Source organism: Loxodonta africana, chromosome 1 (assembly GCF_030014295.1).
Source record: "Loxodonta africana isolate mLoxAfr1 chromosome 1, mLoxAfr1.hap2, whole genome shotgun sequence".
In the NCBI taxonomy this organism is placed as follows: domain Eukaryota; kingdom Metazoa; phylum Chordata; class Mammalia; order Proboscidea; family Elephantidae; genus Loxodonta; species Loxodonta africana.
The window spans coordinates 184,320,252-184,336,919 of NC_087342.1; the positions used below are offsets into that span (position 1 = coordinate 184,320,252).

Genomic DNA, 16,668 nt, shown 5'->3' on the forward strand with positions numbered 1-16,668 from the left:
TACAATGGGATACTACTCATCCAGTAGGAGAAATGAAATCTTGATACATGCTACAGTATGGAGGAAGCCTGAAGACACTATGCTGAGCAAAATAAGCCAATCAAAAGGTCAAATACTTATGATCTCACATAAAAAATACAAGAGAAGGCAAATGTAAAGAGACCAAAGTTTATTGGTGGTCACCAGCAGCTGGAGAGAGGGGGAAAAAAGAAGTTAACGGTGATGGAAAAATCACCTTGATAAACGGTAAGGCTGCACAGCCAATTATCGTAATAGCTGTCAATAAGTTACACACCTATAAAAAGTTGAATTGGCAAAAGTGTGATGGATATATTTATAACAACAACAAAAAAAAAAGAGCAGCTGCTGAGGCTGTTTATGTACAACCAAAACACCTCACGGGATTTGGTTCCTTGGTTTGGAGGTTTAGGGTCAGGGTTTCATGGGACATCCCAGTTAACTGGCCTAATAATGTGTTTAGTGCTTCTGTTGTCTCCTAGTTCATTGCTTACAGCCGGAGGTCTTAAAAGCTTGGACGACCTATGCAAGGCCTAAGCCAAAAAAAAAAAAAAACAAAAAACCCGAAGCCCAGTGCCATCAAGTCGATTCTGACTTATAGCAACCCTATAGGACAGAACAGAACTGCCCCATAGAGTTTCCAAGGAGCACCTGGCAGATTCAAACTGCCAACCCTTTGGTTAGCAGCAGTAGCAATTAACCACTACGCCACCAGGGTTTCCAATGCAAGGCACAAGAACTGGTCTCTATTCACCTGGAGAAACAGAGGATCAAAGAGTCAGGAATAGGAGGAGGAGATGGAATGGCTAGCTAATTGCCTCCAGGAACAACTGCCTCCTTTTTTCATGAGACCAAGAGAACTGGATGGTGCCCAGCTACAATTACTGAACATTTTGATCAAAGATTCCATAGAAGAATCCTGATCAAAATGGGCAAAATGCCAAACGGAATTTCAAATTCACATAGGCTTCAGACTTTCTGGATCCACAGAGAGTAGATGAATCCCTGAAACTATTTCCCTGAGATAATATTTAAACCTTAAATCAATAATATCCTGAAGTCTTCTTAAAAGCGAATAATAGTTCTGCAAAACTATTAAAAAAAAGGTCTGCCTTAAGCATTATGCTCTTTTAAGAACTGTCTATATGGGATCAAACTGACAAAAGATTAGATAGGAAAGATCAGATAGGAACCTTAGGCGGCACAGTTCATGTTAATGGAGAAAGAACAACTTAGAAAAGGTGGGTGAGAATGGCTGCACAACTTGAAGAATGTAATCAATGTCACTAAATTGTACATGTAGAAATTTGAATTGATATATGTTTTGCTGTATATATTCTCAACAATAACAACAAAATAAATAAAATTTAGAAAAAAAATGTAGAATCCAGATTTTCTGCTGCCATGGAGGTTGGACAAACCCCTGAAACTACTTCCCTGAGATAATCTTTAAGCCTTAAACCAGAAACAATGCCGAAGCGTTCTCAAAACCAAACAATAGTTTAGCTTAACTAGTAAAAGTTGTCTGTTTTGAGCACCAAACTCTTTTAAGATCTATGTATATGGAATCATATCAACAACAGCAATTCTAAAGATTAGATAGGAAACTTAGGGGGCAATGAGTTTATGTTAACGGGGAGGAACAATTCAGGAAAGGAGGGTGAGAATGGTTGAAATACTCAAAGAATATAATCAATGTCACTGAATTGTACATGTAGAAATTATTGGTGTTTTTTCTACTGTGTATATTCTCAACAACAAAAATAAAGTAACTTATTAAAAAAAAATGGGCTCAAACACAGCAACAATTGTGAGGATGGCGCAGGACCAGGCAGTGTTTTGTTTTGTTGTATATAGGGCTGCTATGAGTTGGAACTGACTCAATGGCACCTAACAACACACACACACATACAAACTAGAGAAGTCACTGTTCAGGGAGCACTGAGCTTCTGTTAAAGGTGATGGAAAAATTTAGAGAGTGATGATGGTTATACAACATGATGAATGTAATTCATGTCACTGAATTATACACATAGAAAGCGTTAAAATGGCAAATGTTTTGCTATCTATATTTTACCACCAAAAAAAAGACTAGACATATGTGTGGAGTACAGGAGTATATGGATGGGGAACTGATGAACTCTAGCTTGGTGGGAAAACTTTTACAGAGAAATTAATTCCTGACTATGGTTTGAAAGCATGAACCAGTAAGAAAAGGCAGAGGAACAAGGGGGAATAATAACATGCTAGGCAGAGGAAAATAAATGTGCAAAAAACCACAAAGGTACAAAACAGCATGGTATGTTACAAGTAGTTCAGTATTTCTATATTGTAAAGTGAAAAACGCAATAAATAGGGTTCTATGTCAGAGGTCCCCATGACTATCCTCAATTCAATGATTTGCTAGGAAGACTCACAGGATTCAGCATATAGTTGTATACTCATGGCTGTGACTTATCACATCAAAAGGATAAAAAGCACAATCAACAAAGGGAAAAGGCACATGGAGTGAAGCCTGCAGGAAACCAGGCACAAGCTTTCAAGCATCCTCTCACACAGGTGCACTTAATTCGTCCAGCAACGAGTTCTGACACCTGTGAAACATCTAGGAGGAAAGCTCATTAGAGGCTCAGTGCCCAGGTTTCTTTTATTAAAGGATGGTCATGTAGACACCCTCTGCCCACCATGTAACAAATTGCTAGGCTCCCAGGAGGAAAGCAGGTGTTCAGCATAAATCACATTGTTTACATAAACGCACAGTGAGCCATTCTTATCAGGACACAGTGGGAACGCTCCTGAAATCCAAGTTCCCAGATGCCAGCCAACAGCCCATCTTGCAAGCAGGACTTTTTAAGGATGGCAGTTTCAGGGCTCTATGTTAACCCTTTTCTGCACAGATTCTCTGTATATCACTTTCTGTTGGGGTGAAGTTAGATAAAAATATAAAATTTTTTGATAACTAGTGAATAAAGAATGGAGCATCACCTTTAGCTAACTGTTCTTTAAAAGATAATTTGACAGTAGAGAAAGACTATTCTGGAAGGAGGCTGGTTTTAGGTTAGGTTCACACATGAACTAGATAGGCAAGAGAGAAATGAAGCAACAAGTGATAAACAAGTTATTTTAATAAAAGAGAAAGGTACAGATAAGGCTGTCATAAGAGATTTCGACTGTGTTCACATAAAGAAAATGTGATGTCATCTATCGTTCAGCAACTGTGTTTTAAAGAAAGATTGTAAGAAATGTAGGTGGCTTAAGGAAGGCTTTTAGGTGGCTCAGACGTTAAGATTTAATAAGGTGAGAAAATGATAAGGAAGAGGCAAAAATAATATTGATGAAAGATGCTTTGATAGTAGCACTCAGAACTTAATGCAGAGGTATAAAGGCTAAAGGCAGGACACCTGCAATTTAAATATTCCATTAAGAGAAGTCAAGGCTTAGGTGAAAAAAGGATGTGGAAACAAAAAATAACAAAAGATAGATATGAAAATGAGGTTACAGGAGCAGCAGACAGTTGCCACTAAATACTTTATGATAAAACCTTGAACACTTGGCACATACATACATCCAGAATCCGTAAGTGCACACATGTGTGCACGCGGGTGCACACGCATGTGCACACACACACACACAATTAAAGCAGTACAAACCAATTTTGGTCTTGTGATAATGAGCTGGCAAGGAGAAAACTGCAACCACAACCCTGAGAATAACATATCATTAAGTTTTGTCTCTACTGTGTAAACATACAATAATAAACTTAGATAGAAACAACACTCCAACAGAAGTGTTATTTAACTTTTTTTTTTATTAAGTTTAGGTCTTAAGTATTTTTTCCAGCTACCTGTGTTACAAAAGGAAGGGACAATGAGGCTGAAGATCTCAATTCACATCCCACCTCTTCTGCTTACTAGTTTGTAGCCCTGATTAGAGATCATTTAGGTTTTCTAAGCCTATCTCAGAGGAGCACTGGTAGTACACAGTGGTTAAGTGCTCAGATGCTAGCTCAAAGGTAGGCAGTTCAAACCCACCAGCCACTCCACTAGATAAAGTCTACTTCTGTAAAGATTTATAGACTTGAAAATCCTATGGGGAGTTCTACTCTGCCCTACAGGGTCGCTGAGTCAGAACCAACTTAATAGCAACAGATTTGGTTTGGTTAAACCTATTTCATCATCTGTTTTGTTGTCAGGTGTCCCTGAGTCGATTTTTGATTCATAGTGGCCCCACGCGACAGAGTAGCACTGTCCCATAGGGTTTTCTAGGCTATAATCTTTTTTTAAAATAATTTTTATTGTGCTTTAAGTGAAAGTTCACAAATCAAGTCAGTCTCTCACATAAAAACTTACATACACCTTGCTACATACTCCCAATTACTCTCCCCCCTAATGAGACAGCCCGCTCTCTCCCTCCACTCTCTCTTTTCGTGTCCATTTCACCAGCTTCTAACCCCCTCCATCCTCTCATTTCTCCTCCAGGCAGGAGATGCCAACATAGTCTCAAGTGTCCACCTGATCCAAGAAGCTCACTCCTCACCAGCATTCCTCTCTAACCCACTGTCCAGTCCAATCCATGTCTGAAGAGTTGGCTTAGGGAATGGTTCCTGTCCTGGGCTAACAGAAGGTCTGGGGGCCATGACCTCCAGGGTCCTTCCAGTCTCTGTCAGAACATTAAGTCTGGTCTTTTTATGAGAATTTGCTCTCCTGCTCCCTCAGGGATTCTCTGTTGTGTTCCCTGTCAGGGCAGTCATTGGTTGTAGCCGGGCACCATCTAGTTCTTCTGGTCTCAGGATGATGTAGTCTCTGGTTCATGTGGCCCTTTCTTTCTCTTGGGCTTGTAATTACCTTGTGTCTTGGTGTTCTTCATTCTCCTTTGATCCAGGTGAGTTGAGACCAATTGATGCATCTTAGATGGCTGCTTGCCAGCATTTAAGACTCCAGACGTCTAGGCTTTAATCTTTACCGGAGCAATTTCCAGGTCTTTCTCCCACAGAGACGCTGGGTGGGTTTGAACCACCAACCTTTCAGTTAGCAACTAAGCACTCAACCGTTGTGCCACCAGGGCTCCTCATCTATACAATAAAAATCATACTATCCTCCCAGTTGCAAGAATTAAGGAATATATAAGAAAGTTCTTTGGAAACTGTAAATCACTATTATATAAACTGTTATAATTTTTTTTTTTAATAACAAATATCATTACTAAATTTATAAATGGTGTGGTGGTTAAATACCTTGGGATATGATATCTGGGACTTAAGTTCAAGGTTTGACTGATTCTTAACTAGCTGCATATGCTTGAACCAGTTATTTAACCTTCCTTGACTCCATCTCGTTACTAAAATGGATATATCAAACCAATAGCAGTGTTAGGTCTAAATAAAAAATACATGTAAAACATTATTGTACTGTCTGGCACATAGTAAAAAATACTGATTTTTATTTATTACGACATACTAGGACAAATCTGGACACTTAACACTTCATTTTACTTAATTCTCACTGTAATATTATAAAATGGATCTTATCTTCATCTGTCAGAAGAGGAGCCTGAGGAATAGCTTTCAGGTCCAAGATTAACAGCTAGTAAGCAAAGTGCTCAGTGTAAGGCCCACGTCTGCTAGACACTTCACTTTTGCCAACTTGTCTCTCACGTATTACTATCAGCAAGCTGGTTACTTAACTGAGGAACAGCAACAACAAAAACCCAAACCATTTAAACCATTTTCACAGAGAATGAAAGTGTGTGCAGGAGAATACGTGCTTCATCTAGCTCCGGCTTCCTGAGGAGCACGCCTACCATTGTCTCATGAAGAGACAGCTCAAGATAAACGAAGTGTTTCCATTTTGGCTTATACAAAGTAGGAATGTCTCACCTCAATTCAATAAGCTACAGCCCATATCAAGAACTTTCATGTATGTTACTCTGTGGACACACAATGATTACAAGACAGCAGCTCTCAAACTGAAGGAAACCATGACTCCACATTATAAGTCACTCCTGATGATTACAAAAAAACCCACTAATTTACAGTACAATGTTAAGCTGCATGTTTACTCACCATTTGCAGTTTCTTCTTATCCTTAATTGCATTACTGTGGACAGCCTCAATTGCCATATGGTGCTTCCAAGCTAATTCTTCCAAAGTCTTAGAGTGGGCCTCATTTAATTGCGCCACCTCCTCTTCCAACCTATTTTGCAGCTTTTTAAGCTCTGTTTCATAATATTCTTGCTGAGTTTTCTTTGCTTCATTTACTTTCTAAAATTAAAACAAAGTCCAATAATTGGCACCTGCTTTTTAAATTACTGCCCTTATTATTTTGCATACCCAGTTAATATGTAACCCTGAATGAATACAGTGCTTTGGGATCTAGCCTATGAGACACGAGAATACATTATTGTTGTTTTCAGAATGTGACAGAGTGGCAGAGGCAAAATGAATTAATTTTGAAAAAAGAGATGAAATAGACTGTTATCAGGTTAGAACCCAATGTGTGTACATCTTCAAGCTTAAGAAAGGCTTCCTAAATGTCAAAAAAAAAAAACAAAAAAAACAAAGTAGTATATAAAATGGCTTATCAATTCACCCACTCAAATGATACTATTCACTACAATTTATTGAGTGCCAATTTTGTACCTTTTAAGTATTTACAGTCTAGTGATGAAAACCATAATCAAAAGACAGTTTTGAAAGAGTTTTAAGTTCTAGGAAAGGGGCATACATTTTGTGTTGTGACAGCACACAGGAAGAGGCCAAACCTGGGTAGAATGGAAAAGGGTGTGTGTGTGTGTGTGTGTGTGACACTGAACTGATGAGACAATCCCTCATTTAATTCTCACAAGTATTCTTTAGGGTTGTTCATTTGTAAACCAAGGATTAGAAAATATTAATGAGAAAATGTCAAACCTAGGTGTTGTCAAAAGCCTGCCTTTATAATCATTTAACTAACTTCCAGCATTCTGAAAAATGAAAAGTAGTTAACTTGGTGACAAAGTGTAGGGAACTGGGTGACAGTACGTTCCAGGTAAGCAGTTTGGACAGAACATAGGATAAAAAAAGGCTGCGAGTGGCAGGAGGCGAGGCTCAGAAGTAGGCAGAAGTCAAATGATTAGAAGAGGCCTTCCATGTCTTGCTAAGGACTTGATTTTCTTTTGAAGGGAATGAGAAATCACAGGAATTTATGTAAGTGACATATTTTTTAAAACATTCATCTTGGCAGCAGGGTAATGTGCTCTCACTGGAGAACAGAGAGAGCAGTTAGGAGGTTGCGGCTATAATCCAGGCAAGAAACAAGCACCAAAACCTAGAACCTGTGAATGGGTAAGAAGAGGAGAGGGTGGAACAAAATTATATTAAGGGAGCAGAACCAATAGTACTTGGTAACAGATAAGAGGGGGGTAAGGAAATAATAACCAAGAACGACTCTCAGGTTTCTGGCTTAGCAACTAGACAGACTGTGGTGCCACTGGATGAAATAAGAAGGAAATATAGCACTTCTAAAGAGAGAGAGTTCTGGGCATGCTAATATGACACATTTGTAAAAAACGTAAGTGGTGGTATCTAGTAGGAAGTTGGATATATGAGACTCAAGTTCAGGGAAAAGAATCTGGCATAGACCTACAGATTTGGAAGTGATAGCTGAACTAGTGGTAGTTGATGTTACTAGAACAGATGATGTGTGAAATGAGATGAAAACCCTGGGGAATACCAATGCTAAGGGTACAGATGGAGGAGGAAAGTTCACAAAGCAGACTGCAAGGCCAGACAGGTAGGAGGAAATGCCAACAGAAGTGAGACAGTCCAGAATTAGTGTATCGTACGTACCACAATTAGGTAAGTCCAGCAAAAAGGATGTCACTGGTGGCTGAGGCAAAAGTGGACTCTGTAGATTGCATTTGTTGGGCAGTAAATGGGACATAAGTAAGGAGCTAGGAGAACAGACGTTTTTTAACATATTTAGTTGTTAAGGGGAAGAGAAAGGGTGTTCAAAACTTCCACTTCGAGTTGTGGGCCTCTTAAAAACTGGAATATTCAGCAATTATTCTATAAATGATATGTCTTATTATTTGTTGAATCTACAAAGTCAATATGTTGGTATATGGATTTTCAGAGCTTGATGCTCATCACCCCTTTCAGTTTTATAAAAATGTCCTAGGTGCACAGGCAATTAACGTATTTCATTAATAGGAAAACAAATGTGATTAACCACGAATGTACACGCCACTGAAATAAGAGTTTATTCAGTTCCTGGCTTGAAATATAAATATTAAATTTTTATAATTGTTATTCATATATTTTGAACATATACACAATATAAGATAGTCCAGCCTTATACTTTTTTTTCCCTCAAAATAAAAACAAAAAAACAACTACTAGAGTAAGAAATGTGCTGTCACTGCACAGTGGGAGCAAACTCATCAAACACTTCAAATCTGAAAAAGCAGAAAAACGAATTTTTTCTTCCTTTCCTTTTTTTTTTTTTGGTGGGGGGTGGGGTTGGAGGGAGGCCGGCATGGTGGAAGTGTCTTGTATTGCTTTTTACCTTCTCCAGTTCCACAATCTGCTGCTTCTGCTCTTCATCCAGACTCTGAGTTTTGCTTTGCAAAAAAGCTCTTTCCTCTTCAAGCTGAGATAATCTCTCGTTGGCCCTTGATTTTTCTGATTCCAGATCTTTAATTGTAACTTCCTGGGTCATTTGTGTTGCTTGAAGCATTCCTATATGACCTATTCCCCAAAAAGAAAATCCGTTCATTTAAGAAATATGTTGCATTGTGGTACAAAACAATTATACTTAAAAAAAAAAAAAATACTTAGAGACACAATTATACTCAATAAATAAGTAAAATAAATGGTCTGCATGAAGAAACAATTCTTTGGTGACCTCACCATATAACATAGGAATACTCACCCTAGGAACACTGCCTATACAAGTAGAAAAACTCAAATCAGAAAATCCATTTTCACATCACTTCCATTGCTCCCTGTGCCCAGAACCCTCCCATTCGGTCTTGTTTTGTTTTTAAGATTGCTATACAAGCTGAAGTAGAAGTAACTTTTGAGGAGTGAATATAAAGTCTCCTGGGAGAAAAACAAGGTAAGAGACAAGGCACTGACTAATGACTACGGAGCCAAAAAGGAATAATTTGTTCTTTCCTAATCTATTCTTTCCAATTCATAGAGACCCTAAAGGACAGAGTAGAACTGCCCCATAGTGTTTCCAAGGAGTGTCTGGTGGATTTAAACTGCCAACCTCTTGGTTAGCAGCCTAGCTCTTATCCATTTTTGTTTTTGGTATGGGTTAATCTCTTCTTTTTTCAAATTCTAACATAAAGAGGAAGAAATATGTATCCAGGGAATAAAGGTGATTGAAACTGGATTGTTTTAGACAAGAGACCTGATAAGAGTAACAGATAAGGACCATAAGTTATGAAAGAATAAAACGAATAACAAAAGCAAACAGAAAGAGGGAAGGGAGGAGTGATGAAGAAAAAGAGACTGAGAGACCCAGAGAGATGAAAAGATCTTACAGAAAGCATACTTCAGGGCACTGGTTCTCATAATGTAGTTCCTCAATCAGAAGCATCAGGGTAACCTGGAAACTGTAGTTAGAAATGCAAATTCTCATCCTGCCTGAGAACTACTCAATCAGAAACTCTGAGGATGGGAAGCAACAATTAGTATTTTTACAAGCCCTACAGGTGATTCTGATGCAGCTAAAGTTTGAGAACCACTACTTTAGGGAAGGAGTCTCTAGTGGTGCAAATGGTTAAGTGCTCAACTACTAGTTAAAAGGTTGACGGTTTGAACCCACCCATAGGTACCTTGGAAGACAGTCCTGGTAATCTGCTTCCGAAAGGTTATAGCTTTAAAAACTCTATGGAGCAGTTCTACTCTGCACACATGGGATCGCCACGAGTTGGAATAAACTTGAGGCAATTAACAACAACTTAAAAAAAAAAAAAAACCATTGATGGAGTGTCCATTCTGACTCATGGGGAAGGGAAATCTAAGATTCAGTGATGAGCCAATAAAAATCAGATGATACCCTCAAACAATCAGTTCAAATAGCTTCACCTGGCACACCAGAACCTCAACAAAATGTGACTTCAGAACTGACATGAGTCACATACCTCCCCTAGTAAGGACTAAGTAGTTAGCATATCAGTCAATCAGGATAGACAACTCAACTTTAGTATGCAAAAATACCCTTAAGAATCAGCTCAATGAAATGAGGCGCTGCAATTTACATATAGCTCCCTGATTTAAATACTTTAAAATTTATGACTTAAAGGACAAAGTCTTAGAGTGCTTTATTTCCCAATTACTGACTAATTTATTGGCAAATTTACCTGTCGGCTCTTAATTTTTCTATTTAAAAAATTAATATATTTTTATATTAAAAATAAAAATAATTTATTATTTACTCATGCTATGATAAATCACAAAGATATCAGAATCCTTTAAAATATTTAAAGTCTAAATTATTTAAAAATATGAGAAGAAAAGATGAATTTTGTCTTGAGTTGGCAAATTCAATTATTGGTCTTAGCTGAGGAATATACCAAAAACTGTGGTCAGACATACTAGCTTTGAGGACAAGATCTGAAGCTTGCTGTTGTAAACGTTCCCTGGCAGCAGCTAGCTCACTTTCCACTTCCTTGTGCTTGCTTAATAAGGCCATTTCTCCCTCCTTGGTATCATCAAGCTGTTTTTGAAGAACCTAAGAAAAATCAAATAGCCATTATTAATATGCAAGAAGGTAAACAATTCATTTAAATTGCAATCATCAGTTGGAGCAAAATGGTGGCATAAGCAGCCGAACCCCCACAACTAGTATAGAAGAAAACCAAATATTGAAAAAAATTGATAATATTAGAACTGTAGACATCAAATAAAAGACTGAAGGACCAAAGGGAATATTGAATCAAGTAAAAGGTAACATACTGGCTACAGGGAAACAGAGGTTCAGAAAGCACCCTCAACCGACTCGCCTCATGGTATGGCCATCTTGTGGCAGTGGCAAGCAGTGCAGAGTGCAGTGAGGCACAGAATTTGCAAATAGCCAGGCCTCAGTGATGGCAACATGGGCAGGGAAGCCTAAGAAAGCAGATCTAAGAAGCAGCACCTTGGTACACTGCAAGCCTGGGACTGTGTGGGCCTCAGGCCGGGAGAAGCATGCAGCACATAGTGAGATCTGGAGTTTGCAAACCGCCAGTTCCTGGTGAAGGCACTGTGGACAGAGAGGCTTGAGAATGTGTACCTAAGAAAGGACACCTTGATAACTCACTCCCCAAGACGGTAATGTGACCTGAAATGCGGCTCAATTTCTCTGCAACAATTATAGAAAAAAACCCGGCAAAGTAGCACCAACAAGGAGATACAAATGCAAATGTTAAACCCTGAAAACGAATCCGAAAGTTAAACCAACAAGTCATGTACTGAAGGAGGAACAACAAGCAGTTGACAAAAGAAACCTACACAGAAACCAATTTTGGGGAATAAAAAAATCCAAAATTCAGAATTACCTCAACAAAGCATTCAAATGCTTCAGCTTCAACAAAAAATTGGAAGGCATACAAGAAATCAAGAAAAGATGGCTCAAGTCAAAGAGCAGCACAAACAAGCAGAAATCGCTTCCATGGATGTAAGGATAATAGAAAAAATACAGAACTTTCAAACAACAAATTTAAATATGCTCAAAGATCTCAAAATCACACGGATAAATTAATGCAGATCTCAAAACAATATGAGAAGCTTAATAAAGAGATAGAAAACATAAAAAAGAAACAAATACCGGAATTAAGGAACAAAATAATACAACTGGAAAACGCAAGGCAGGGATACAATAGGGTCAAGCAGACAAAAGAAAGGGTACGTGATTTACAAGACAAATCAACTGGCATTGTTGAATCCTAAGAGATATATATAAAAAAAGAGATACAGGGGGGTAAATACACAAAGAAAACTGAACAAAGCCAAATGGAATTGTGGCACACCATCAAGAGAACCAATGTACATATTATGGGAATTCCAGAAGGTGAGGAAAAAAATAAAGGAACAGAAGGAATATTTGAGGAAATTGTGGCAGAAAACTTCCTAGACACAGGTAGGAAAATGAAACTGCAAATCCAGGAAGCTTGTGGAACTCCAAATACAGGGACTCTAAAGGGGCCTTCACCAAGACACATTATAATCAAACTCCTGAAGACCAAAGACAAGACTCTTGAAAGCAGAAAAACACAAAATAACATATAAAACCAAAAACCAAACCCAGTGCCGTCAAGTCGATTCCGACTCATAGCAACCCTCACTACGAGTCGGAATCGACTCAACGGCAGTGTGTTTTAAATAACATATAAAAGGGGTCCTCAAAATGAATTCAATGGCAGCGAGTTTGGTTTGGTTTTGGTTTCAATAAGTTTAAATGCTGACTTCTCCACAGAAACCCTGGAGGCCAGTAGGCAATGCAAAGATAACATACAAAGTACTGAAAGAATTGTCAATTAAAAATTCTTTATCCAGCAAAACTATCCTTTAAAAACGAAGGTGAATTCAAGACATGCCCAGATAAGCAAACACTGTGGGAATTTGTTACCAAGAGACCTGCCTTGCAAGGACTGCTAAAGGGTGTCCTTCAAGTGGTAAGGAAGGAACATCAGACAGCTATACGATCTAGTACACACAGGAGAAAATTTAAAAAATAAAGGAGAGACTGCCAATAAAGGTAATGGCATAGGCATATAAAAGGCCTGTTGCAGGGTATTTTCAGTGGGTAAATTTAGTTGTTACGTGCTACAAGCCTTATATCAAATGTATAAGAAATAAGTACAAAGTTATCCTAACAGACCTGAATGTATGATGTGAAAAGTGATATAATAACAGAGATGGGGGGGAAGGAGCAGAGAATTAGGATTATAATTTAGGTATTTACTTGCTGTTTGTGTATTATTTGCTATTTGTCTAAGTGTTGGTATCAAGGTTAAATATTTGTTGTAAATGTAGGCTTTCAAATGTAATTTCACGGTAATCACTAGAAAATACTTCAAAAATATACACGGAAGGTAGGAAGAAAGAAACCAAATAGACTCATCAGAAGAAAGCAATTTAACACAAATAAAGATAAAATTATAAAAAAGGTAGGACAAAGAAATTATAAGACACACACACACAAATAAGTAACAAATGACAGAAGTAAATTCTTCCTTATCAATAATTACCTTAAATGTAAATGGATTAAATTCTCCATGCAAAAGGCAGAGAGTACCAGAATGGACAAGAAAACATAAGCTATGTACAAGAGACACATCTTAGGTCCAAGGATGCCAAAGGACTAACAGTGAAAGGGTGGAAAAGAACATTCCATGCAAATAGTAACCAAAAGAGAACAGGAGTGGCCATATTGGTTTCAGATAAAATAGATGTTAAATCAAAATCTGTTATAAGAGATGAAGAAGGACATCATATACTAGTAAAAGGAATAATCCAGCAAGAAAATATAACAATCATAAATACATATGTACCCAACATCAATGAACCAAAATATATAAAGCAAATACTGACAGAACAGAACTGGAAGGAGCTAAAAATTCCTCAATAATAGTAGGAGACTTAAATATACCACTGTGAACACTGAACCAAACTTTCAGAAAGAAGATCAGTAAAGGCATTAAGTACTTGAAAAATACCACGTATAAATCACATCTAGCAGACATATATATAGACCTGTCCAAACAATACACATTTTTTTTAGTGCACATGAGACATTCTCCAGGATAAGCCTTGACAAGTTTTAAAAGACTGAAATGATACAAAGTATCTTCTCCAACCACAAAAGAAAAATACTAGAAATTAATAATACAAAGAATGTAGATTACATATAAATATGTAGAAACTAAGTCACACAGTATAAACCAAGTTTATCTAGTTTTTAATCTCTAACTATTGATGACAGAACATGATTATTATAAATCATGATCCAATCATAAAAGGCTATTTATGCTTTCTAATCCATTCTAATACTACACAGGTATTAAAAACAAACTATAAAATTTTCTATGCCAATAAAACAAAACTTGTAGAGACTTTTTGGCTCTTTTTCAGACTTGTGCTATATACCACTATTTATTTCAGGTTTGTAAGACAATCTTAACTTCCTGTTCAGCAGTGAAATAGCATCTGATGGGCAGACAATTATTATTGAGAGAAAGAAAAACATAATTAAAACCTAAGCCCAATATTTTAACTGTCCCAAACCACTTACGGAAAAAAACATGTTATTTTAATAAAATCTCTTCATAAACAAGCAGCAAGATTTTATCTTCTGGGGATGTTAATATCTGAAATTCTAGTATGAAATAATATCTACAACCCATTGGATCGAGTCAATTCTGACTCATAGTGACCCTATAGGGTAGACTAGAACTGCCCCACAGGGTTTCCAGGGAGCACCTGGTAGATTGAAACTGCCGACCTATTGTTTAGCAGCTATAGTCTTAACCACTACGCCACCAGGGTTTCCATAATAGCTATAAAGGGTAATATAAATGATTGTTTCAGTGATTTTCTCACAAAAGGAAAAGCAGGAAAAAATAGAAAAAAAAAATGTTTAAAGCAGTCTGAATGAAAAGCTGATCCTAAGCCAGCCAGACTCCTCTTCAGTCTACAAAATTAATGTATTTAAAGAAGAAAACTGGGGGGGGGGGGGGGGGGCAGGAAGGAATCTATGTGTTGAATGTAATAGTCTTTACTTACCTGAACATTGTTCTCTGCTGTCGCAAGTGCCATCTGTAGCTTTTGGCATTTGTCATGAAGACTTCCAGCTTCATCCTGTACCATCTGTAATTCTGTCTTTAATTTTCCTATGGTTTTTCGTAAAATTGCTTCTTGTGCCTGAAATTCTTTTCTAAGATTGGTTTCCTTTTCTTTGCTAGCTTGTAGGCTTTCTGCTGTAAAAAGTTGTGACCTTTTCAACGTATCGAGCTCATGTTCGTAAAAAGACTGGGCTTTATTCAACTTGCCTTCATAATCCTCAATTAGTTTTTTCCGCTCAAGTCTTAGCTCTTCAAGTGTTTTGTTTAAGGCCTCCACCTCCATTCTGTGTAGCTCCTCTGCCTTCTCCTGCCCTTTATTTACCGAGGCACTATGATCCTGTTTAGACTTCAACAGCTCTTGGATCTCCCGTCTGTGAGCAGTTCGTAAATCTTCCAGTGCCAATCGTTTATCTTTTTCAAACTGTACTTGGAGTTGTCCAAAGCTCTGTAACTTTTCCTCAAATTTCTTTCTAATCTCTTCAACTTCTCTAGACATGGTTACTATGCGTTGGACGTGCTGGGCTTCCGCACAAAGCTGCATGTCCTCCACTCTCTGCTTATAAGCTTCAAATTCTGTCAAAGCCTGCTGCTTCATTTTTATGTGATCTTCTAATGAAGCTTCCAAAGCTTGAATTTTTCTCTTAAGGTCTAACTCCTCTGTTACCTTGCTTTTATACTGCAATATTTTTTCTCTTGTTTCTGCAAGAATTTGTTGGATTTCTTCTTCATGAGCATCTTTGAGAGCTTGCACTGCAGATTCATGCTCATCATTTTTAGTGTTCAAAGCATATATTACCTGCATGGTTTAAAAAAAAAAGTGGAAGAATTGAATAAACCACATTCTTTTCTAACGTGAAGTTAATTCTTTTATTTGGATTGGTATTTTTCTATGCACGTAACACTGGCTAGAGTAAATGTTAAATAATGAAACTTCATGCAATTGCTTTTGGAATCACAGGTTGATTTGCTCAGCAAATTTTTAGCATAGCACAATCTTAAGAAGGTTTGCATTTGAAGAATTTTTAATTGTGACTTTAAAACATTCAAAATACCTACCTAAACTAACACATTCAGAAGTAGAACAACTAAATAGACCCATAACAAAAAAAGAGATTGAAACGGTAAGCAAAAAACTCCCAACAAAAAAAAGCCCTGGCCCGGACGGCTTCACTGCAGAGTTCTACCAAACTTTCAGAGAAGAGTTAACCCCACTACTACTGAAGGTATTTCAAAGCATAGAAAATGACGGAATACTACCCAACTCATTCTATGAAGCCACCATCTCCCTGATACCAAAACCAGGTAAAGACATTACAAAAAAAGAAAATTACAGACCTATATCCCTCATGAACATTGATGCAAAAATCCTCAACAAAATTCTAGTCAATAGAATACAACAACATATCAAAAAAATAATTCACCCTGATCAAGTGGGATTTATACCAGGTATGCAAGGCTGGTTTAATATCAGAAAAACCATTAATGTAATCCATCACATAAATAAAACAAAAGACAAAAACCACATGATCTTATCAATTGATGCAGAAAAGGCATTTGACAAAGTCCAACACCCATTTATGATAAAAACTCTCACCAAAATAGGAATTGAAGGAAAATTCCTCAACATAATAAAGGGCATCTATGCAAAGCCAACAGCCAATATCACTCTAAATGGAGAGAACCTGAGAGCATTTCCCTTGAGAACGGGAACCAGACAAGGATGCCCTTTATCACCGCTCTTATTCAACATCGTGCTAGAAGTCCTAGCCAGGGCAATTAGGCTAGACAAAGAAATAAAAGGCATCTGGATTGGCAAGGAGGAAGTAAAATTATCGCTAT

The 16,668-nt window shown here is 37.5% G+C and overlaps 1 protein-coding gene across 2 annotated transcripts in view; it reads right to left on the reverse strand.

Moving 5' to 3' along the window:
• FAM184A (family with sequence similarity 184 member A) overlaps nt 1–16,668 on the reverse strand; it is a 137,432-nt gene that overhangs the window by 64,424 nt on the left and 56,340 nt on the right. For both annotated transcript variants that reach the window (XM_010595818.3, XM_003404248.3), the window contains exons 2-5: nt 14,771–15,625; nt 10,604–10,739; nt 8,562–8,743; nt 6,080–6,277 (exon numbers count right to left, since the gene is read on the reverse strand). In XM_010595818.3, the coding sequence (XP_010594120.3) occupies nt 6,080–6,277; nt 8,562–8,743; nt 10,604–10,739; nt 14,771–15,625 (1,371 nt within the window). The remainder of the gene's footprint in view (nt 1–6,079; nt 6,278–8,561; nt 8,744–10,603; nt 10,740–14,770; nt 15,626–16,668) is intronic.